The sequence below is a fragment of the Colius striatus genome, chromosome 14 (assembly GCF_028858725.1).
Source record: "Colius striatus isolate bColStr4 chromosome 14, bColStr4.1.hap1, whole genome shotgun sequence".
In the NCBI taxonomy this organism is placed as follows: domain Eukaryota; kingdom Metazoa; phylum Chordata; class Aves; order Coliiformes; family Coliidae; genus Colius; species Colius striatus.
This window is the reverse complement of record NC_084772.1, coordinates 3,726,425-3,751,136: the sequence shown is the minus strand read 5'-3', so window position 1 is coordinate 3,751,136 and position 24,712 is coordinate 3,726,425. Positions and strand designations below refer to the sequence as shown.

Sequence of the window (24,712 nt, the reverse complement as noted above, 5' to 3'; positions counted from 1 at the left end):
GTAAATCTGCTGCAAAAGCAAATGGTGATTACATGTGGCATTGTAACATAAATTAGGGATGAGAGCTGTGTTTCAGGCTGGGCAGGTGAAGCTGCTCTGCCTAATTCCCCTCTTCAATGGAGCTGTCATTTCTTCCTGCCATCCAACCCTTGGCTTACCTTCCATCCCTTGGTCATTAGTAAATATAAGTCATCTGTGACATTTTGCACCAAGTGAGGCTGCAGGTCCTGCCTGTAGGAAGTGTTTAATTAAATGAAGCTCCCCACTGTGGGCAGAGGGCCAGGGGGCAAAAGGCAGAAATCAAAGAGGAGATGAAAGCCACTACCTCTACCTGCCATTGTGGAGTGCAGTCAGGGCTTCTGCTCTGCCTCAGTTTGCTTTTAGAGAAGTCCTTCAGGTGACTTCTCAGATGAAGTTACAGCACAGGGTTTGAGCTCCTGCTCCAAAAGCTTTTCCAGAAGCTGCTGGAAAACAGTTGGTGTAGTAGCCAAGTCCCCTATGAAAGCTTGAGAGCAAGTGTTGCTAGTGGTAGGGGTAAACTGATATATTGTGATGTGCAAACACACACCAGGGAGGAAAAACTGCTGGGCCGAGATCAGACCTGAAATTCAAATGACAACAGCTTGCTCTTGAGATCTCTGAACTTCTAGTTGGGGGTGAGGGAGAAGAGCTGTGATCTCTCCCACCTTTCAGCAACCTTCCTGCCCCTTTAATTTATGGAACTGTAGTGGTGTGGGACCACATGTGTGCCTGGCCAGTGCAGCAGTGAAGAACCACTCAGTTTAATGTCAGGGAAGAGAAGGTGGAGCTGCAGCTGCTGCCTTTCCCTTTGCAGCTCTCAGGAAGGAAATGCCAATGGGTCAGCAGTGGGGATGGCAGGCTGTGCTGCCTGCTGAGCTCTGCTGCCTGATTGCTTGGTGATTAAGATCTGCTGCTTTCATTGGGATGCACTTTGCCTGGATTTGACTTTCCCTTTTGTCATCTCCTCTTTATTCCTCTGCCATTCAGCACCTGCCTTATGCATATGCATAAAGCTTTCAGAGCAACCAGTGGCTGCTGATGGCCATAACCTTTGATGAAAGTGCAAGAAGTGTGCTGGATGCCAGGGAGCAGCAGCTGAAGAGATGCTCCACCATCTATCTTAAGAGGCAGGCAGGTGCCAATACCATATTGTCTCCACTTGTCCATCACTTGCTTGGCTGCTGCTTCTTCTGGCCCTGACTGATGGCTGCTTGCCAGAGACCTGGGCAGTGCTTTGACCCATAGCACAGAGTGGCAGAAGAGGCTGGTGAAGCCCCAAGGCCTTGGCTGCAGTTGAGTATTTTTGCACAGGACACTGTCCTATCACCCTTGGCAAGAGGTGTGGGTTGAGTTTTTGGCTCCAGGAACCCAAGCTGAGGTGTGTGCCTCTGTCCTTCCCTGGGCTGTGATGTGACACGTGGGCAGGGACCAGCCTCAGCACATACCTTGGGGTTTCCTGGGCTTTCTCCCTTGGCCAGGAAGTACAGAATTGGCTTCTCTGTTCCTCAAAGGGAGATTCAACCTCATAGAAACCTGGGAATAACCCTGTCCCTAGCAATATGGCTGGTTCACTTCCCAGTGCAAACAGCCAGCTTCTGCCTAATGCTTGAGAAACTGAAGCTCTTGCTATCTAGATCCATTTAAGAGGAAAAAACCCAGAGTATTTAAATGCCACAGAGCTGGCTTTGGCACTAACAAGAACTGATCTTTTTGACAAAGCCATGGAAATAGCCCCACACTTCCAAGCCAAGTAATGACTCCTCATGGCACACAGAAAAGGAAACTCAAAGAGCCTTATTTACTAACTGCTCAGTACTCAGTTTAAAGTAACAAGCAGTGCCACGCTAGGTGTGGTGAGTACAGTCTGAAGCAGGCAGTTAGTGGAGGGTTGTCTAAAGGAGAAAGAAGCATCTGAATAATCTGAGCACTATAGCAGTACAAGAGAGTGCAGGCTGGGAGGGATACAGGCCAATGGGCAGAAGTGGTCAGTGCATTGGGATCCAGCCCACCTAAGCCAGTGGCAAGGGTGATAAAATGCATCTTGCATTAGATAGTTTCTGCTGTGAGGGATAAGTGGTGACTGAGCAATGGCTGGGTTTTACAGCAGCCTGCTCTGAGTACCCCTGTACATGAACACAGAGCCATTACTGTGCTCCCATGAGCTAATGCCAAGCCCCTGAAGTTCCTCTGTTTTTCCCCCATTAATTTTGTATTGCTGGAGAAGGAAACCCTTAAAGGTAAGAGCCTGGTGAAAGAGAGGCTCAGCCCATGGGCATCCTGCTCCCCTTTGCTGTGCCCTATCTATTTAAAAGCCTTTCAAGAGCTTTCAGCCATTATCTGCATCCTCCAGCAGAGAGAAGAGGGCTCCCACTTGCTTTTGTTTGAGCAGCAGATGAGAGAAAAAGGTGCATTTCCCTCCCACCTCAAACACAGAAGTTTCACCCTAATTTATCTGAACAAAGAAGAGTGGTTATAGGAAGAGGCTTCAGGTGGGCTTTGCTGGGGGTCTGGGCTCTGGTGCAATACAGTATAGAAGTGCTGCTTAAAGTAAATCATTTGTTGCTGGTTATTTTCCTCTTAAAGCTGTAGCATCTCAGGCCTTTCAGAGTGATTGTGCTGTTCCTCATCTGGAGCTCAGGCAAGGGGTCAGTGTGGGAAGTGTATGATGCTTGCAGGGGGATGCTGGGCTTGTCAGATATTTAAACCTGGGGATATGATCCTTTTAAGGAATGAAGGGAGAGGGAAAAGCCGTTTGGAGCCTGTGGCCACTCCAGTGCACTGAGGAACCTTCCCAGAGGGTCTGGGTCAGAGCTCTTGGGCTGTGGTGCCTTTCTGGGTCTGAACTTACCCTGGGAGCATCAACTTGAGCGTGGAGGGATAGATGAAATGATGTAATTTTGGCCAGATGACTTATTGCCCCTATGCAAGAGCAGATCTTGAGCTGTGTTGGTGAGTGCAGGAGCATCACAAACATAGAATTACAGGATTAGAAATACTTGTCCAGCTGAGGCTGTGGTTAGCTCTGTAGCCATGAATGCTGCAGTACTCCAGCTGGAGTAATTGCTGGCTCTTATAGGGGGCTGCTGGAGTAGGGGTACGGGTCAGAGGCAAGTTTTCCTTCCCAGCAAGGCATTTGTTCTCTGCCGTCCCTAAGAAGAGCTGCCAAAATGTGTTGTGGGGGTAGGGAGGCTGCAGAGGCGAGAGGGCATGCTGTGTGAATACTCCTTGTAGGTGGAAAACGCTTGAAAGGATGCTTTATGATGGAGCGGGAGGGCTGCATTGGGGCGGGCTGATTTACCCCCACCCCGAAAACCCTCCCCCCGTCCCGTTTTCGGGCAGGACCCCATCTCCCCGGCCCCCGGGTCCGCCCCCGGCCGCTGCCCGCCGCGCCGCGATGGAAAGAGGAGGAGGAGGGGGCGGGGAGGGGGGAGTCCCCGGCTCCGGCATGAGGCCGGGCTGAGCGATGTGCGAGCAGGCGGCGCGGTACTGCCGGGCGGGCGTGCAGAGGCTGCTGCGCAAGCCGCCGCCGGCGCTCCGCGGCTTGGACGGGCTGCTGCGCTGGGTCGTGACCAGGATGGGCGACAAGGGCCTCGCCGAGCGGGAGCTGCTCACCCCCGGCGCCGCCGCGCAGAGGAAGGGCATCTCCGTCATCCTCGATGTGAGTGCTCCCCAAACTCGGGGCCGGGATGCACCCCGCGTGCTGCGCACCCACCTCCCCGCAGGAGCCCCGATCCCCCCGCGCGGGTCCTGCCGCCGCGAGCCGGGTGGGCGAGCAGCCAGGGTCCCGCTTTCTGCCCCCCTCCCCGTGCCCGGCTTTCCCCACCCCCGGCCGCCTCGGGTTCGGCGTTCTTTGCCGGGCTCTGCCCTGGCGGGGCTTTACCCGCGGGCGCGGACCCCGCAGCCCGGAGTGTGCCCCGCGGCTCCTGTACCGGACCCTGCGCCCCCTCCCCGAGCGACTTGACGTCCGGGTTATTCCTCGGGTCCTGCATCCCTGGCTGGCTGGGGATAGGGTGCAGCTCAGGTCCTGCACCTCACGCACTGGCTAGGCACAAGGCTTTCCTAAAGGTAGTAACCCCGTTCCAAATCTTGGGCACGGGGTTGCAGCCCAGCTCCTGTACCCACTTGTCTGGATCTTGCACCTCCTAAACTGGGTGGACTCCAGGGATGCAGCCTGTGTCCTGCATCCCCTTTGTTCTGCCCACCCTGGGATAGCTGGGAATGAGGTGTTCCTTGGTCCTTCATCTCCCGGACCAGTTGGGTGTGGGGGTGCAAGCTGGATCCTGTACCCCTTTTCTGGAGTCCTGCACCCCCAAAGTGTCTGGCCATGAGGATGCATACCAGATCCTGCATTATTCTCTTGACCAGCTGAGTACAGGGATGCAGCCTCTCTGCTTGCCAAGATCCTGCATGCTCTGGACCAGCTGGGGATGGGTGTGCACCTCAGGTCCTGAAACCCCTGAGCCAGTTGGGCTGGGGATGCACTTAATGCTGATATTAGCTTACTGGAGGAAGATGCAGGACTCCAGGTCCTGCAAACCAGCCAGTCTTGCAGTATGGGTTGCCCTATGTAAGCTGGGCATAGCAGTGCATCACAGTCCCTGAAGGGCTGCAGCTGTGAGGGTCTGGGTGCGTGGGGCTGAGTTGAGACCCAGGGCTCCCTTACTCAAGTTTGGGGGGGGCAGGCAGGGTTGTGCTTAGTGCCTCAACTTTGGTGTTTGTAGGCTTCCTGACTGGGGAGCTAACGAAGCTGCTTACACTTAAATGAACTGGGAGAATGGGATAGAATTGACCAGAGTGCAAACAGTGTAATTACCCACTCTTCCTGCAACATCTAGTAGTTACACAAATAGATCCTCAGCTTCACTAGCTGGTAGCTTGAAAAAAACCAGTGAATACAAAAATAAACTACTGAGGCTGTAGTAAAGGATAACTCACACTCTCCTCCAGCCTCCTTGGAGTTAGGCAGTAGTAGCTCTTCTAGGCAAGCTCTTGCATTGTCTAAAGAATCTTCTGCATCTTGGTGGGCATCGTGGTATCTGTCCCCTGTAGGCATTGGCATGGGCTGGTGTGTCCAAAACCCATTGCTCATGAGCACCCTGGGCTGACAGACACTTGGGTTCCCTGAATGAACCAACGCAACTGTGCCTGCTGAGCTGCTGAAAGCAGCTGGGAGAGGAGATAGTGAGCTTGATGATGTGCTGCAGGAAATGCTGCTTCATGGGGAAACTGAAAGGACAAATGAAAAACCTTTATGGCTGTTAACTTTGATTTCTTCTGGGTTTTTTCCCTCTTTTTAACCTGCCTTGAAGTTACCAAATTTGTACAACAACTGTAATTTATGTGAAGTTCATACAAGAGGTTCTTGAGTTAGGGCTGGTTTTCCACCAAAATAGTATCTTTCCTGTTCAACTTTACCCTTTTTAAATAGAGATTGGTGGGGGTTTTTTTTCCACTTTGAGGTTTGAGCTGAGAAAATGAGCTGTGAACTTTCAGAATGGCCATACTGGTGGGAAACACAACAGAGCTGTGTATGCAGCTCCTGATGTTTTTTCCTTTTCACAGCTGGGTCTGGGAGCCCTTTCTTTACCTGCTGAAAGTAGAAATGGATGTTGGAAATAAAAGATTTGAGGATTTGGTTGTGTAGGGGTTTTTTTTCCCTCTTCTTCCTGAGAACTTGCTTCTCTCCTTTTCCTTGTGACAATAGAAATGTCAGCTGAAGCTGTGGCTTCACTCTAACAGGATCTTCAAGTGCGCCGTGTGGCACCCTCCTTAAATACAGAGAGTTTAAACACAGAAACATGAATTTAGGTGAGTGTTCACACATTAGCAGGAACCAAGAAAGATCTTGCTGAATCCTCAGGGATGAGAGCACATTTTCCAATGAACTCCTCCCTGTTCTTGCATTCCCTGGGTGTGCTGGGGAAGCAGCGGCTCCCAGACACGCAGCAGTGCGGCTCCTCGGTGGGTGGGGAGGGATTAAAAGACCTGTAAGATTTGATATTTAACTAACACATTTGCATGAGCTGGTGTGCTGTGTGGGCAGCTCATCGGGGGCTGGGGAAGGTGGGCTAAGCTTGGTTTTGGCTATGCATTGGGTAAGGTGGCTATGATGCTAATGGTACCTTAGTCACTTTTTCTTCCTCTTCTGTTCTGGCTTTCTTTTGACTCAACTCATCCCCAACCTGCTGCTTCTCACTCCTCCAGACTGTGAGGGTGGCTGGTGGGTCAGTATGAAGTTGCCTGTACTCTTTCCACCATTGAAACAAAACTATGGTGTTATGGGGGAGAACAGGGCTGAGAAAGAAGGAAATGAAACAAGGGAGTTTAGATGTCCTTTGTCACTGACCTAGCTCCTTCTCTTGGAAGATGAATCCTACCTTAGGGATGCCTTCAGTATTTTTCCTTTAGTTTGCTGTGTCCTCCTAGGTAAAGGATTAGAAAAAGGTTGGGATATGTTTACCAGTTCAGCTCAAAATCAGGGGACTCCAAGTGTAGAAAGCATCTGAAACTGCAGATTAACTAAACCTTGGTAACTATTGAAGAAAATAGTTAAGCCCTAAGCATCTCCTAAAATAGACAGCAAATAAAACTAGGGAGGGACAGCTGCTCTTCAGTGGTGGCAGTAGTAGATCAAGCAGAGGTGATGTCACACCAGGAACCTGGCAAACACCAGTTTGCCTGTAGTGGTCACTTGTTCCCATGTCAGTCAAATCAGCATGAGTTGGGGCTGAGCAGAGGGTCTGGACCCATCCTGCACTTGCCCTCAGGTGTCCACTCTGGGTGTTTGCTCTGTGGGTCTGGATTGTGCATGGCTGCAGGAGCCAAAAGCTGGCAGGTCTTTGTGTGTGTGTCTGCTGTAGATAACTAGTGTCTAGCCACAGCTTAGGTTGTGAGACTGTGGGAATGCTACATTTGTTCTCTGTCTTCTGGGCTGCTTGAAATAGTCTCCTTGAGCTGTGCTGGCAGGACATGGCTGGGAAGCAGGGGCTGGTGGAACTCCCTGCATTTGGAGATTGCTCCCTGCAAGGTACCTAATTGCACAGAAAAGTTCATCTTTTCTCTCTTGCTCTTCAGGGCTTTGTAAGCTGCATCCAGGGCAAATGTTTATGGGGAAGTAACTTCCAGTGCTGTGAAGGTGGTAATGTCTAATACAACTCTTGCTTGTCTCCTGCAACCTTTATTTAGGGCATCTAGGTAAAGTCTAAAGAGAAGGTAAGTGTAAGAGGAGAGACCAGGACATGGTGCTAGCTGCTCTTCTTGTGAGGAGACAAAAAACCCCCAATCCAGTCAGCTCTGGAGTGGGAAAAATGCTGTGAGACCTGGAGTTCCACAGCATCCTCCCTTTGGAGGGGGTAGCCAGTAATGCTCAGCCAATATCTCCATACCAATGACATATTTCTTACTGAAGCACCAAAATGAAACCTATCTCCTGCATAGTGTAAGGTTATTAGATGGTGTCTAATGATGTAGTATGAAGTGACAAAGCTGCAGGGCATCATTTTCTCACATTAGTATTGGGAAGAGCAGCATAAGCTGTAGGAGAAGAAATTCCTACCAGTGCCTGAGGTTAGAGCCATTTTAGGCCATTCCTGATATGGACCAAATCATAGAATCATTACAGTTGGAAAAGACCTTTAAGATCACTAACCTCACACTGCCAAGCCCATCTCTAAACTAAGCCACATGAGGCATTGAGACTTGTAGGGAAATGGAAAGGAAGAACAGGAATGTAGGCACACAGTGGGCAGATGAACTGGGTTTTTAGGGGCATCTGAGTGTGTGGATGCTGCCTCATCCATAAGCTTTCTTCACTCCAGGGACTTGGTTTTGTTTGTCCTTGATTATGCACCAAGATTGTGTTGGAAAATCAAATTCTAGCTCAGTTGCACTCTATTTGAAATGAACACTATATTAACCTGCTGAAGGGATAATAAACTCTACCAACCCTGCAATAATTCTCAGGCCTTTTAGGGGGGTGCTTGTGTTTATTTAATAAAACTGCTGAAAAAACCTCCATTCAGCAGCTTCCAGCGTTGCACAGTCTCATCCATGAGCCTTGAGAAGGCAGAGCTGAGTGTTTAAATTTGAAACCATCAGGGTTTTTGTCAAGTTTATTATTACCACTAGTGTTTTGAATGGCTGCTTTCTGCCAAATATCCACAGTAGCCATTTGAGAGTACAGCAATGTATGCTTTTCTAGAAAAAGCTGTTGGAAACCTTGACAGAGGCTCCTTGCTCTAAATAAAATAGATCTTGTATTCCTCTAAACACCTGGTAAATGGAATAAGTGTGCTGCAGGCAGCAAAATGCATGCATAGCCTATGTAAATCTTAGAAAATGGGATGATCTGGCCCATATTGTGGGCATCCTGTGGGCTCACCATGCAACTCAGCCTGTGCTTTGGGAGACCTCTTCAAGAGGTTTAAAGGAGAGCTGGTTTCTGTAGTGCTTTTTAGGCTGGGTAATTTCACATTTACCATCTGAAAGCAGCATGTTGCCCTGATGATTGGAGAACTGGGGGTGATGGAGTGGAAAGAACATCCCTGGCCAGGCTGCGTGGTGCTGCTGCCTTCTGTTCTGTGAAGCCCTTGGCCGCTGGGGATGGTCTTTGGATGGGGTGGAGATGTGGGAAACCAATGGCTGCTCAGGGCCTGGCAGGACATGGTGTTGCTTCATCAATATTTCACTGCTTCCACTCTCCCTGACCTCCAGGGCTGCTGCTTTGACTAAGTCTAAGTGACTCTGCTGCTGAGTGAGAATAGCAGGGATGGAGAGAGAACAGCAACCTTGTGAGGTGCAGCAGCTTTGCAGGCTTGGGGCTGGAGATAACACAGCATCCTTGCTGACTTTCCTTTTGTCCTGCAGCTGGCTGGAGCTTTCCTTTCCCTGAGCTCTCTGGGAGCCCAGCACTGAGCTGCTCTCAGGGCTCTTCCTCACTGGGCCATCAGGGAAGGGTGAGGGGCTGCAGGCTTCCCTTCCACCACTGAATCTTATACCTGTGCCTTCCCAAAAGCACACCTCGTCCTTCCTGCACTGGAACAGCTAATTCAAGGCATGAGCAGAGAGCATCTGCAGGTTGTGTGTGGGAGGGCACTCTTGTTTGCTGAGCTAGAGCATAAATCCTGGGTCTTCACAGCAGCAGTGTTTTTGGCAGCATGACCAAGCTATCACAGAGCCTATTATGTCTTTATCAGCCTCCTGATGCTCATTCCAGCGCTCCTACCTTGATGCACTGCCTGCCTGTGCTGACAGATGACTTGATCTTAAATTGCTTTCCCTCCAGGTGTACAGCTTTAAATTTTTGTGTGTGTGTAAGTTTTAGGGGAACCAATTAAGCTGGAAGACTAAATCTTGCTCGTTAGCAATAAAAACTAAACATCTTGGTCCTGTGGAATAAATCCTGGTAGGTAACACAGCTGATGTGATCAATGTGTTCATTTACAAGTAGTCATACTTTCTAGGAGTGTCTGGGAGAGTTAAAGCCCTAAAAAGTTCACTCAGTGAAGCTGGCTATAAATACTTCTGTTTCTTGCTGCAGATTGAGCCTTTCTCCTGCTTCAGGTTACATTGTTCTGATGGCTTGTGCCTTCTCCCTCTGACAGTTGTGCTTAAAGGGGTGATGATTTCCCACAGGACTTTCAAGGCATCCTTGCCTCCTCTGTGTTAGAATTGATGGAATGTCTTTGTTTCAGAGCAGTGGGAACTGTAATAGAAACATGTAGCAATGAAACAAAATACCCTAGAATTCATCAGCATGTATAAAGAGAAATGCCTCACCTGGAGGTGCTCACAGGGAGTGAGGTGCTGGGGTGTCCAAGCCAGGAAAAAAGGAATATATCATACTCTGGGCAAGGCATGTGGTGCATGGGTGGATGATGTGTGCCAAAGCCCCCAGGGCTTGCTGGGGTCCTGGTTATCCTTCCTGGCTTTAGTCTTTCTTCCTATAGACAAGCCATGATTGTCCAGCCCTTCAAAGCCCATATTTACCTCCAATGAAGTCTATAATATGGAGACAGGTAGAATTTCCCCCTCCCAAACTTCTAACTGCTCTAATAAAAGGAAAGTCACCCCAAGAAGTAAGCAGCTCTGGAGTGGTCCCAAGCTATGAGCCTCGTAGGGTTTTTGTGACCCTCTCCTGAAGCTGGGGCTTGGTGACTCCTGTTTGGCTTTGGCTCACACAGTGAGTGTTTGCTGAAGTACACCAGAAAGTCCTGCTTTGACTTTGCCCTCTGCAGCCTAGGAAGAACTTTGGGCAAAAGATTATTGTTCCTTGATGAAGCCATGTTCACTTAAATAGCATATTCTGCAATTCAACTTGTCTCTTGGGCTTCTTGTTTCGTGCAGCAGTGTCTCTTAGGATATGATTCTTTTCTTTAATGATTTTATGACCCAGAAAATAAGAGATTTCATCTTACAGCTGACTCTGATCCGTCCTGCTGGTGCTTTTATTCCCTCCACAGGGAAATTTCTTGCTACAGCCAAAATCTGTGCTCTTGCTCAAATTAATAGGGTCAAGTCTGAAGAGGATCTTTTCCCTTTTCTGCCCAGCTGATGAGCATGTTAATTTTTTGGTAATTCCTGCCCTTACTTGTGCTAGCAGCTGCTTTTTTGGCAGGTACCTATAAGATTTCAGACTTTGCACAAGCCTTTTGCTATTGATTGCATCATGTCAGGGGACTTTTCCTATGATGAAACTAGTCAGAAAAATAGCAGTTGTTTTTGCTGTCTTTGTCCCTGGCAAATTCTACTGTACTACACATTATTGCTTTTTTCCTTCTCAAAGGGCTATTTGATTCCTCTGTGTGGGCTGTTCTTCCACACTGTAGTTTTAAGTCTAAATATAATCTCCTTCCCACGCAGGAAACCTGCTTTTTTAAAAAGAAAAGATTGTAAATAACTTTTCAGAAGTGCAGAACTGAGAAACTTGGCTTAAGAGATATTTTTGGTGCTGGAAAAATGGTCTGTGCTGCCTGCTGTGTGGCTGTTGTAAGTTTTCTTTTACTGGGTATTTTTACTTGTGTTGGATCCGTTTTTTTGAGCTTCCTTCTGTGAAGGAGGTGCTGGAGCTGCTGGAAGCATTTTGTGTTACCTTTATTTTGCTGGCTAACTTCTTTTTCCCCTAGTTATTCCAAAGGTAACCATGTTGATCCTCTACCCTGGCAGTGGTAATTCATTGTGTAGGGTCTGGTGATGGGCTGAGCCTAGTGAAGAGTGAGCTCAGTTAATGGCTCATGGTGGGGATGGAGCATGTGGCCCTGCCCTGTGTGTGGGGTTGAACATGGTCCTGATGCAAGGAGCTTCACCCTTTCAAGTCAAAGTAGTAAAAATGTTTTTCTCTCTCTTTCCATTCTAGATTTTCAGAAGAGCTGACAAAAATGGTAAGTCTGTACCTTCATCTATCACATTTCTTGACTGAACTTGTGTCAGTATTGCCATTTTCCCTAATAGTACCATTTAACCATTTAAATGTTCAGTTTGCTGGGTCTGACTGATACAGTCCAAGCAACAGAAAAGGTTTTGTCATTTCTTTGACTGAGATATTCTTAGACCAGATATGATACTATGGTGCAAGTTGGCATGGCAAGATGCCTAAGATATGTGTCAATTTTGTGAAATACAACATAAAAATAAACCACAGCTAAGTGATAAATGAGGATCCAGCTCTCAGTAATCCTGGAACTGCTCTGCAAAACAGATCTCACCTATGGATGTTAGAGTTTGGTTCCTGAAGGGCTGGAGACACAAGCAACATGTATTGAAGTCTGTTTTTAGCCTGTATCTGTAGAAAGCTCAATAAATTCGAGTCTTGTCCTTAGATGGGAAATAGCACAGAGGTACCTTCATGTGACCTGGGATCCTGAAAGGAGAGAGCTGCTCTGCTGTGAGATTATGAAGTTGGGTGGGGGCATAAATCTGCTTGAGGGCAGGAAGGCTCTTCAGAGGGCCCTGGCCAGGCTGGAGTGATGGGCTGAATCCAAATGTCTGAGGTTTAAGACTGAGTGTTGGGTCCTGCCCTTGGGCTTCACCAAGCCCAGGCAGCTCCAGGCTGGGGCAGAGCGGCTGGAAACTGCTGCAGGGAAAGGGCCTGGGGGGGTTGGTGCCAGCGGCTGAACAGGAGCCAGCAGCAAGCCCAGGGGGGCAAGAGGCCACGGGCAGCCTGGCTGGGATCAGCACTGGGGGGGCAGCAGGAGCAGGGCAGTGCCTGTGCCCCTGTGCTGGGCCCTGGGGAGGCTGCAGCTCCAGGGCTGTGTCAGTGCTGGGCCCCTCACTCACTGCCACAGGGACACTGAGGGGCTGCAGCGTGGCCAGAGCCGGGCACAGAGCTGGGGAAGGGGCTGGAGCACAAGGGGCTGGGGAGGGGCTGATGGAATGGGGGTGTTCAGCCTGGAGAAGAGGAGGCTGAGGGGACACAGGAGCACTCTCTGACAGGAGGCTGCAGGGAGCTGGGAGTCAGTCTTCTCTCACAAGTAATGAATGACAGGACAAGGGGAAATGGTCTCCTGTTTCCCTGAGAGGGGAGGTTGAGGCTGGAGCTGAGGCAGAACTGTTTCCCTGAGAGGGGTGTGAGCCCCTGTGCCAGGCTGCCCAGGGAGCTGGGGGAGTGCCCAGCCCTGGAGGGATCCCAAAGCCGTGATGCTGAGGGCCAGGGGTTAGTTGGAGAGGTTGGACTCATAAGCTTAAAGGGCTTTTCCAACCAAAACAATTCTATGATGTTGTAGTTATGGGGAAAAGAGGCAAGAAATCCTTTTCTCCAGGATCCCTCTCCACCCTGAAAAGCATTTTAACTTTAGATCCCAGGTAAAATCCCAAGAGGTGATCTCTCTTCTTTCCCTTCTGTACAAGATGAAAACTAAATATGTATCAAAATGTGTGTGCTTGCTGAGAGACAGGTGGGAAAGTTTTTTTCAGAGGACCACAGAGGAGGGCTTGTGGTTTTTTCTCCTGACAGATTTAAAAGGGAGATACCCAATTTCTGTAAGAGCTTGTGGAAGCTTATGATCCCTGCCCCTAGGTAAGGCACTGAAGGATGCTGTGAGCTGGCTGCCATTTAAGCAGTAAATGCCCTCTTAACATGAGCATTTGGTTATAACAACTGACAGTCATAAGATGTTTGAAGTTTGTTGCTTGGATAAGCTGAGCAGATATGTGATGGCCAGGGAAAGTGAGGGGGAGAGTGCTCCAAGTGCTGCTTACAGGGAAAAATCAGCTTGTGCTCCTGATACACAGATTGTTGTACTTCATGGCCTCTTGAGCACTTAATTGTTTCATAATTGGAGACCTGAAGGGTTTTGTCTGCTGAACTATTAGATGCTGCCTCTGAGAGATGCTGCCTGCTTGCTTTCTGCTGGTGCTGTGCCTTCCCCCACGGAGCTGAGGGCTGGGACTGCCAACTTGTAATGAAGTCTTACCTGCCACTTGCTCCCATCAGGAGAAGCCTGAGATTTTTGGACTATGATTGTCCATGTCTTTGTTGCATGCAGATATGAGGCTAAAATCGATGCCTAGTTATTCCCATCTCAGTTTGAAGCTGAAAATGACACTCCAAACCTCCCCTAGTGAAACGATTCCTTGCTAAGCCCATGTCTGGCCTCCATCTTGACAGTTTCCTTCTAGTTTCCAGGGCAGCCAAAATCAAAAAGCCATGCTTTTTTATTTCTTTTCCATAAGAACTGTTACCCTGCTGAACAGAGCTTGAAAGGATATACTTTAATGTACTGGTCTTGATGTAGTTCTTTCCAGTGACTGCTTCCCGGGCTCTGCCAAATGATGCTGTGTTTCTGGTTTAGTATCAAATTAATGATGGGTGTGATGGGGCAGAAGAATCAGAACTCTAAGTACAGAATCTTGTGCTGGCTGGTGTGCTAATATTAAAGCTTTTCTAGGATGCACGAGGGGAGCAGCTGAGGAGTTGTTTTCACTCACTGCAGCATGGTGGCAGGAGCTACTGCTGGCCAGGGGCAGGCAGAGCCATCTTTCCAACCCAGCTACGAGGGCAAAGCTGTCATTTTGGTGGTTTCACTGTGTGACAAGGTGATGAGGGTAAAGTTTTAGTGCAGCTCTTGCTCCAGGGACAGATCTCTTGCTGTATATTAATCTGTGTTTTGTACTATGGGTGGTAACCTGGGTAAACTATGAACCTTTGGACCTGCCTGGTCTGCCCTGGCAAAGGGCTTCTGAGAAGATGTACCTTAGGAAGGCTGGTGACTTTTCCTGACCAGTTCTCTTGCTGTTGTTGAAACCCATCCATATCTCTTGTTTTTGCAAGCTTATACTCTGTTGCTAATGATGAGAAAACAACTCCTTCAGTGTTTTAGTGTGAATAAGAGATAAAGGCAAATCAAGGGGCTTCTGTCAGCAAGAGCCTTTTACCTTTGCCCTTCATCCTGGGGAAAAATCTGTCCACTCCTCTCTATCTTCTCCCTTTGAGGCTCCAGCAAGTGCTCCATGTGATAACAGGCAGGGTCACTGTTACACATGGAAAGGAAGACAGTGAGTGGCTCAGGTATGGTGTGCACTTAGCATTTTCTTGTCCTGCACATCTGACTAGAGGTAGTTTGGATTTGAGCAAACAAGCAGAGATGAATACCCCAGGGCTGATCTCAGTGTGCATCAGTCACTGTGGGCATGCAAACACTTCTCCATGGAGTTGCTGTCCTTCCCAGCAGACCTACCCTCCTGAGGCCCAGGTACCCTAAAATGTAAAGCCCCTGAGGAGCATTGCTCATAGATGAGTGGTCTCTTTGGCTGTGCAGATGTGAAAAGGTGTTCACCCCTTTGTGGATATTTGCCTCTAAGCTGTTCATCTGAACATCTTTATTTCATGTTAACCAGTAATATCCCAATTAAAACTCAAAACAGGGATGCTCTCGTGGATTGGAAGAACTGGAGCTCTCCTTGTCCAAGTCACAAAGTGTTACAACAAATGTGGGTTGCCAATGACATGTCTGCCACGCAGTAGCTGCTAATCCATTGGGTTGTAAAGCTGATGGGCTGACTTGTCAGGACCCATAACCAGCCTGGGATGGTATGAATAGGCAATAGCAGGACAAACTCTAATGTCTGGTGATTAAATTGGTGGGTCATTGTCAGAGACAGTGCTGGGCAGGAATTTGAGCTGTTAATGCTGAAAGCTGTCACTGCTGGGGTGCAGCAGATCTGAGCACTGGGCTTGCAGGGGATAAGGAGATCAACAACTGATCATGGGCACAAAAGGTGTCCCCAACCCTGGTAAAGCTGAGGGCTGCTCATCTGAAATCTGTCCTGCCTCTTCCCAGGTCTCCATGGGCACTGCACTGGGGGAAGCTGGTTCTGTTAAACAAGGCCAAATGTTCTCTGAAGAGAGAGTTCTCTTTATCTCTAGTTCCACTCTCATTGCTTGCAGTGCAGGTCACTTAACTGCAGGTGACTTAGGACAACACAACGTGAGTGGGACTTGGTGCTGCCTTTTCCTTTTGAGGACCTGGCTGACAGGCTCTGTGCTTGCAGAGCCAAGAGCTTGCTGTCACAAGAAACTCTGGAGTTAAGTAGCAGCTCTGACCCTGTGTTGGTTCCTGCTAGGTGAGGTGGCTGAGCATGTGTGGCTGCTTTCCAGTCCTACTGAGTCTGCCCATCTCTCTGATTTTGGGGCTGTCTTCTGAAGGGCTGTATGCCCTGTAGTTATTTTCCCTGTGTTTTTCCAGATGCTGCTTTTTTTCTTGAGATGTGTGCCAGTGTTGGTGGCCAGCTTCACCAGCCATTTGTATTTGCTGAAGTCTTGATAAGGGAGTTTGCCCCTCTTCATAATCAGCTCAGTATGTTCCTTTTGGGGTCACAGCAGTTGCAGCAGGAAACCTGCAGGATTATTTCCCCTGGTACAGCTTCCCACAAAGTGTGGCTCAGAGGTTTCTACAGCCAGAGGTAATATCTTTGTATTTAATATCTGTAGGGATTTCTCACAATTTTCTCTGACATGCTGGCCTTGAATTTATTGATTTGTTGAAATTCAGTCTCTTCATGGCTTTACTTGGTAAAGCATCAGTGGAAGCATCAGCCTGCTTGCATGTGTCACTGCAGACAGACTGTGTTCTGTGCACAGCCCTGCACTGAGAAGTGAAAATCTTGTGCTTTTAGATGTTTGTCAGAATCTTGGGATGGGGCCTTGAGCCTCTGGACAGGCTGCTGCAAGCAGAAGCTCATGTGCTCCCAAAAACATTTGAGATAAATATCTGTTAATAAGCTTCTGCTGTCTGCACACCTGCAGAGGTTCTTGTCTGGCAGGGACCTTGCTCAGTTTAATTACCTACTGAGACAAATTACCTGATGCTGTGTGCCAGAGGCATACTAGAGGAGAGAACTCCCAGGGGAGGAAATGCTGGCAGCCTTACCCAGGCAAGCTTTGCTTTCCTCCTTTTCCTTGTGGCAAAGCCACTCCCATAGACCTGTGTAGGAGCCCTGCAGAAATGGGGCAAAAAACCCAAAGAAAACTTCAGCACTTGTAGTTTAATTAGACTGTCTTGTGTACCCTTTGCCCTCCTGAGGGCAAAGGAAAGGAAAAGATGGGACTGTAAGCTTCAGGGATTCTCATTTAATGTGCAGCTTTGTGCAGTCAAGAGGTCTTAAATTTGGAAGTCTTTTTATTGTCTTTTTTTGCCCCAGTCTAGTAGAAATGGCACATATTGTGTTAAAGCAATGTGGCTGGTTCAGACATGGTAACTATGGAGCCTGATTGTGTGAGTTCAAGAGCTGCTGGCTCCCTCCCTTTTCTTTCAAAGCTCCTCAGCATAAATTGTTTATTCATGTGAAATTGGATGTTCTTGGTGTAAGATGCTGAAACACATTATTGTTCCTGCCATGTTCAGGTACTTGTGTCAATGTGATTTGATTCAGTGCCTACATGGACTAGGAGATTTGCTAATGAGGCAGCTCTTGCTGCTTAAAAGACGTCTGGATCCCTTGCCTCAGAGAAGTGAGATTCTGTCTCATGAGAGTTGAGTTCCCAGCCTTGATACCCATCAAGGATATCAAGAACTAGTTGTAGGATAATCCCAGCAAACACCTTGAAAGAGCACACCTTGAAACGGTGAGCACATGGGAGGCAGCTGGATAAACTGGCAAACAGTCTGAAGAGAAGGGTGTAACCTTCTGACAGTGAATAATTTGTCTAGCTCTAGTCATGCTTTGCAGGGGCATTGTTGTTAGTCATTCAAAGTAATCCTGTTCTTCTGTGTAGGAGTGGTTTTCCTTTCCCTGCTAATAAATCCACCTACTGTCTTGTAATCCTCCCAGTCCAGTAAACAATACTGAATCATTTAATTGGCATGTGGTAGGAAAACAGAGGTATCTTGGTCTAGGCTGGTGGAGCAGAGCTGTCAATCACCTGAGTTATCTGCTGTGCACTTTAATCCTCTCATTAGAAAGCTGTTAATCAATTAGAAGTTAAATAGCCCAGGATTTGCTTTGAAAGATTAAGACAGTTTTATTTTGACAGAACAGCCTAATTGCTAACGATTCCTGTTAGAAATGTTGCTTCCTGAAAAATGGAGTTTTATTGTCTTGAAATCTACCCAGCTCCCATGTCTTGGCTGTAAGTGAAGGTGAAGTGCATCCAGCTGTCATCTTGTGGCTTAGTTTGGTGGGTTTTGCCATATTTCTTACATCTTGCTCATGCAGATGAGTGCTGTCTACCCCATCCATGGGGCTGGCTTGCTGAGCTTTGTTTCCTCTGGACTTCTGCTGTGAAAAGAGGAGAGATGCAAAAGAAACTGTGCCAAAACCTCAGCTTATGGTTATAAAGTGCCTACAGCAAGTGACAGGAGGAGCTGGTGGTGGTGCAGTACTTTGACAGTGACCAGGGGTGAGTTAGCATCGTGGTTCAGTCAACTTGGCACCTTCCTACTGCTGCTGTCCTGTGGCTTCTGCACCAAGAACCATCCCAAGCTGTTGTGCTTCTCCCTTGAATTTATCATATCTAGAGAAAAAGTGAATGGGAACAAAAACCATTCAACACATGCTTTCTTGGATAGCTTCTGCCACTGTCAAAAATTAAATACAAGGAAGGGTGAACAGACTGAACATAGATCTGGAGTGCAAGTGCTGAGAGGAGGGTTGTTTTCAGGGGATCTGGATGATGAGCTGAAGGGCCTGTAGAGGATGTAGCAGAGCTAATAAAGGCAAAAAGGAAGTGTGAATAGGTGGCTGGAAAGGGCTTCTTGGTTAGGAGCCACAGAGGGCAATGGAGTTGTGCCCATTCCTATCCCATCAGGGCTTGTCCTTTAAATAGCTGCATGCAGATATCTGTTAGTCATTTAAGAGTTCATTAAAGGAGGTTTGTGCTGTTATTATTGGCAATTAGAAGTCTGCATACCCCATGCTGCAAGCCTCATAGCAATTCACCCTAGGAATGATGGGACACAGGTAGAGCTGCCAACAAGCAGTAATGTCAGTAATATCTTTGGACATGAACATCATAAACAGGTTGAAGAGCCTGGTTAGCTGGCAGGGAACTGTGCCCCGTGAGCAGAGCAAGCTCCACTTCTTACACAGAAACCAGCAGCGGTGGCTTTGTGGCTCTAACGTCAGTGCCAGCTCTGGCCCCTTGCTCTGTGGAACTCACAAGCCTCAAATGCTGGAAACAGGCAGAAAATGAAAACCTAGGAAACAAAAAGCTCATCTCTCAGCCACAGCTGGATATGTTAAAGAATTGAGACATAAGTGTCACCTAAGTAGAAATTGGTCTTGGTAATCACCAGTGCACAAATGAGGAGACTAAGGCTTGAGGTTTCTTTCATGCTTTCTTGCTTTAAGGGATAATGGTGGGGGAGCAGGGAAAGCTCTGGGCCTTTAGCAAAGGGAGAGGGCTAAAAGAGTCCTCCAAAAAGACCACGTGCAAGTATATTGTCCAAAAGGGCCTCAGATTAACAGGAGATAAGTACTCCAAAAGAGCATGTGAGTGAAACTCTCAGCAATTCCCATCCCTTCCCAAGTGCTGTGCGCCTGTCCTCAGTGTCTCACTCATAGGTTAGAGACTCTTCCTTCAAGGACTTTGAGGATCTGGGAAACTTGCAGGACTTCTCATGGTAATAACTTCCAAAGTCTTAGCCACCCTTTCAGACCTCACTTGGAGAAATGATTTGCATCACCTGCAGTGAGCCTAGAATAGGAAGAAACGAATGTTTGTCTGTGGATGTGCTTGAGCTTAAAGTCGTGGCAGCTGGACCCAGATCACTGCATGTTTCCTTTTTGCCCTTTCCCTCTGAGAGTGCCCCTCACTGAGCTTGAGTCATTAATACAGAAATTGGGGCAGAAAGGGGTGCAAATGCCTCCCAGTTCTGGCAGTGCCTGGAGAGAGGGAAGGAGAAAACTGGTACTGGTGAGCAAATGGTCCAAAGACCTCGTGTTTGATGTTTGCTTGTATTGCTTTATGTCCCTGTGGGCTCCTTGGCTGCAGGTTAGAGGAGTCCCCTGTGGGTGAAGGAAATGGGACTATAGTCTGAGCACAGCCCTGCTGCTGTGGCATGTGCCAAATGTCATGTATTGCTGGCTTGGTGTCCTGCCTGTCATGGTGGTTGTATCTTAGTCCTTTCCTTCTTTTGGAAACCCAAGAAGCTGTCACTGCTTACAGACACCTATTATTATTTACCTTGTTCATTTACTGAGACACTTTTAGAAGACTACTTGATTGGAATTTAACATGGTTATTGTCCACCAAGGTGGTTTTAAGGCTTGGAGTACTTATCTCTTCACCTTCCCCTGTTAATGTGAGGCCCTTTTGGACAATATACTTGCACAGGATTTGAATGGTGATAAGCAGCTGGGACACAGTGTGGCACCCCAGGCATCAAGGAAGAAAAATGACATCACCATAGCTTTGGGTGCTTTTATCTAATCATAAGTAGATGTCATCTTGGAGATGTGATACCTCCAGATATATATATCTCAGAATAAAAAGACACTAAACACTTAATAAGCCTCCTATTGCATGTACAACTCTTTCTTCCACAGCTCTGCACTGAGTTTTAAGTGATAAACCTTTACTCTGAGCTGGGAGCCTTGCAGTCCCTCTGTTAGGGGCTACCACTCAAACCCACTTATCTTCCAGGCCTAGGTAATTACCTTCTGTGTGGCTACTGCCCCTCAGGCCCAGGGAAAACCTTGAGCTATTCATGTCCTGGTGTGTCCAAATTAAATCATTTGTTCTGAAGGAGGATATTTATAATTCTTGCATACCAAACAGTTATTAGCAGCCACATTCAAGTGGAAGAATGCAGTGAGGAATCAGCTGTTGTGTGTATGGGTAAGTCTGGTAGGTTCTTCCATGGCCAGATGACCAGTCTAAATGGATTTCTCCTTAAAAAAATAAGAAAGACTTGCATTTAGTCTAGATTTCATGTGAAGATCAAACACCTTGTACTGGGTTTTATGTACAATGAGAAAGCTTGGCTCTGTTTTCACTTCTCTGGGCTCCTGTGTCATTTCCTAGCTTGCTCTCTATTGTATATTCAGTTTTCCTTCCAAGTCCTTGCAGAGCTCACAGCACACAGTTTTGAAGAGGTGACATCTGTTTAAATAGGGACATGCTATTCCCAAAATAATAAACCTATCAACCAGATGATGAATGTTGAGGTAATGCAGAAATGGTGGAAGGTGGCTGCTGGCCATGCTTTTGGTGACTTTCCATGTGCACTGTATGGGCAGAAGTGCCAACCCTTAGGCCATTGCTGATCTCTGTTTTCTGCTGGACCTCACTCAGGTCAGATGTGGAGGAGCACACTAGATCAAAGCTTTTGCATTGGAAAGCACCCACTAGTCTGCCCCATACCTGGATTTCCAACCTGACCCATCGATTGAGCCTTCTTGCTGCCTGTGAAAATCCCTGGTAGAGGTTCAGGACATGCCTGCCCAGGAGCACCTTGCCACAGTTCATCACACCTTTTACCCACAGGAAATGTTGTTCTCCATGCTGAGCAAATGCTGATCTGGCAGAGCAGAGGGAGGTCTGTGTGAGTGGGCTCTGACTAATGAATGCTTTGTCTTGGGAATATGGGACAACGTAGCTGTGTTCAGCCTTTGAGGTGGATTCTGTGTGTGTGATGGAGCCAGTGCGATTCCACAGGCAAAATGCTCTTGTTCTGCCTCATCCATTCTCTCACTTGGCTCCTCCTTTCAGTTCCTTCAATATGGGGAGTGAAACAGCAGCACATTGATGTCCCTGAGTGACACAGGGAAGGAACATTGAGGTTCTGCTTTAGCCTGGCAATTGGAGGCTGAACATTTGATCTGCAGGGCAGCATTTCCAGACACTCCTGCTTTGCTTTGAAGTGCACCAGTTAAGATCTGACATATGACAACCCAAAGAAGAGGGAGGTTTATTTTCTTCCTCTCTGCCTGGGTTGGGAGATGTAGGTTTTCATCTGCAAACCTCAATAGAGATTTCAGGCTGGATAGGAGTGAATGGGATATATTATTCTAAGACATTTAATGGCCTTGTTGCAAGTTGTGGAGGGTGGGAATAAGGGATTGTGGCTTTCTAAGGAGACTTTGAAAAGCCTCTCAATTAGCCAAGGAAATTTTAAAGACCTTTTTTTCCAGAGCCAAAGTTGAGATACTTAATTGGGAGCTGCACAGCAAATACATCTGCATGGCGTGATGACAGCTAGCAAAGGGCACTAAAACATTTACAGAGCTGTTACCTACTGGTGGTCCCCAGCCAACAAAACCCATTGAGCTTTAGTGGTAGTGTCTTAAAAGTGTGGAGCATGGCACTTGCTGGATATTGCCAGTTGGCACAGTGAGCTGTGGCTGTAGCCATCCTGGAGGCCATTTCAGATGAAGTGTTACATGTGGATGTTTTCCTTGCCAATGGGTTGGTCTTTGTGCAAGGATCTGGAGAACAAGTCTTGTGAGGAGCAGCTGAAGGAGCTGGGGTCATTTAGCCTGGAGAGGCAGAGGCTGAGAGACGTGATCACTCTCTGCAACTACCTGAAAAAGGGGTTGTAGAGAGATGGGAGTTGGTCTTTTCTCTCAAGTAATGAGTGACAGGAGAAGAGGAAATGTCTCAGGTCGCCCCAGGGGAGGTTGAGGCTGGAGCTGAGGCAGAACTGTTTCCCTGAGAGGGATGTCAGCCCCTGTGCCAGGCTGCCCAGGGAGCTGGGGGAGTGCCCAGCCCTGGAGGGATCCCAAAGCCCTGGAGCTGAGGTGCTGTGGGTTAGTGGTGGGCTGGGCAGAGGCACTCGATACCTGTGGACAGTGGCATGAATAGCCTGTGTCTGGTGGGGAGGAGGTGGCTTCCCCTGCCCCAGCGATGCCGTGAGCTCATGGAGATGTCACTCTCTGCATTGGCCCAACCTTATCATAATGCTTGTTCTAGTTTCAGGAGAGAAGGGTATCTACAGGAAAGACTTTTCTGCATGGGGGTGGCAGCATGGGGCAAAGGGAAGGCTCTGGCTGTAATGGCAAGTCACAGAACTGATGGGTGTTGTGGGCTTGGCACCTCAGGCACATTTTGACACATCTCAATAATATCTCATGCTGCTGTATCTGGGAAGCTTTTCAAAGTAGATCCAACAGATCAATATTCCTCCTGCTCAATTCTTCCCTCCCCCCCCCTCTTTTTTTTTTGACAGGGTTTAAATGTTGAAGTGTTTGGCAAAGACAACTTGTCTGGCTATAGCAGTCGGGCAGGTTAAAGAGATGCCACAAGCTGCAGGTTTTGGGGGCTCAGCTGCTGTGACACTGATCATGGGCCCTGGCTGAGTGCAGGGACAAGCTCCCAGGGTGAACATTTGCATTTTGAGTGTTGAGAATGGAACCCTAATACATGTGTTGGGCTTCAGTCACCTCATATAGCTCTCCTTTGGCAGGCAACGTGCCCGTCTCTCAGGCAGGACTAAGAGCTTGCTGTGTTCTTGTCCATCAAAACTAGATGCAGCTCTGGTCTGAGGCTCTTAAATCCTTGGGATACTCAGATTCACTGATGAGTATGAGTCTAAAGGGTCTTACCTGCTCCTCCCTGCTCTGTGCTGCCATCCTTGCTGCCCATATGTATCTTGTAACAGGAGGATGTCATACAGGGCAGCAAGGACCTCGCCAGACAGCAGAGCTGACTGTGCCCTCTCTGCCCTGGAATTTTCCTTGCAAAACCTAAGCCCCTTTGCTGTAACTGAGCTTAAAAAGGGGTTGGTTTTGTCCTGCTCCCTTGATAGGAAGGTGTCATCACCACAAGTGTTTCCCAAAAGGTGTTTAAAGGGACAAAGTGACTGTGAGATGACTTTTCTGCAGAGATTCTCATTAGTGCTCAGTTAATAATCTCCCTTGGATGCACTTACACATGATGCTGCTTTTGGAGAGATGTTCCAGCCTGGATGTTTCACCTTGCTTTTATCAGGATCAGTGATGTGGTTTGTGTGCTCCTGGTGTATCACAAAGGAGTGACAAGGTGCACTGTGGCAGTAGTGGCTTCGATGAGCATGGAGGAACTCCTTCAAACACCTTTGCCACCACCTTGCATCTCATGTGACCCTCCAGCTTGTGTTATTCCCTCTGCCACTTGCCCTAAATCCCACCTCCATCTTCCATTGCTATTTCTCTCTCTTGGTAGCAGGATTTCCCTGTGTTTGCCTTCCAGTTTCCTCAGGGGCAGCACAGCAGATCCTGCATGGAGGGGAAAAAATCCCTGCTTTTGCCTCCTGCCCTGTGCTTGCAGGCCATCCTCTGCTCTTGGCAGTGTGGGAGCAAGGGGCAGCACCAGGCATCACTTTTCATGTGTCTCTCGTACAGATCAGCTGCATTTATTGAGGATGGTTTATTATAGCTGTTAAAATTAAATAAGGCAAAAATTGCATCCAGAACAAATATGCTGCTGCGAGTAATCCTTATAATTCGCTAGCAATTTCTGCCAGACAATGGTGAGAAAATATGTTCTGGCAGCCTGTGTTCAGGCAATTGGCCAGAAACAGCTATAAATCATGTGTATCTTTCTCTTCCTATCATCTTTCTCACTCTAAAACCCATGGGTTACTAGACAATATGCATTGGAGAAAGAATAAGAATCTTCCTGACTTACAGTGGAGAAAGAAATGTGTGAAGCTAAAACAATGATCCCCCCAGAGCTATAATTGCCAGCAAGGACAACCTGGGGGACAGGAACAGCTAATTTATGGGGGTTTTTTTACTGGGGAGGATGTGTTAGTAAAGAATGAAAAGGGATGTTCATGGACACGAGACACAGGAGCCCTGAGTGTCTTTGGTTTTGTTGTCTGCACAGTGGGAAGGCTGCGTGTTGCTCTGGAAAAAGCCTGATGTGCTTGCAGAAAGTTTTACAGGTAGAAATAATTCTAAGTTATTTTTTGAGTGGAAATGTTTCTCCTGTGATCCTGCAGCAGCTTCAGTATAGAGGAGGAAACCTGTCTGTCAGACCAGTCCCAGCCAGAGCTCAGCTGGGAGGGAAGATGCTCCGGTCATGCTCAGCAGAACGTTAAAGGGATACGGCTCAGGTTCCAGAAACAAAGCCTGGGCTTTGGATCTGAGATCAGATCCTGCTGCCAAGTTGCTGCATTGGTTAGATACTGGTGTTGAGGCACCCAGCCTAGTGCAGCACTGGAGCAAATGGTTCCTAACCTCAGTCTGTGAAAGGGCTCAGGTTTTGGGGTGCTGCTCTCAGTAATGATCAGAGTGGGTGGCTTTCAAGTGCTTCTGCTGCTTGCCATGTCAACAT

At 47.9% G+C, this 24,712-nt stretch overlaps 1 protein-coding gene across 1 annotated transcript in view; it reads left to right on the top strand.

The window, feature by feature from the left end:
* Positions 1–3,484: 3,484 nt before the first annotated feature.
* NECAB2 (N-terminal EF-hand calcium binding protein 2) overlaps positions 3,485–24,712 on the top strand; it is a 78,094-nt gene continuing 56,866 nt past the window's right edge. The window contains exons 1-2 of the mRNA XM_062007668.1: positions 3,485–3,679; positions 11,375–11,399. Of these exons, the coding sequence (XP_061863652.1) occupies positions 3,485–3,679; positions 11,375–11,399 (220 nt within the window). The remainder of the gene's footprint in view (positions 3,680–11,374; positions 11,400–24,712) is intronic.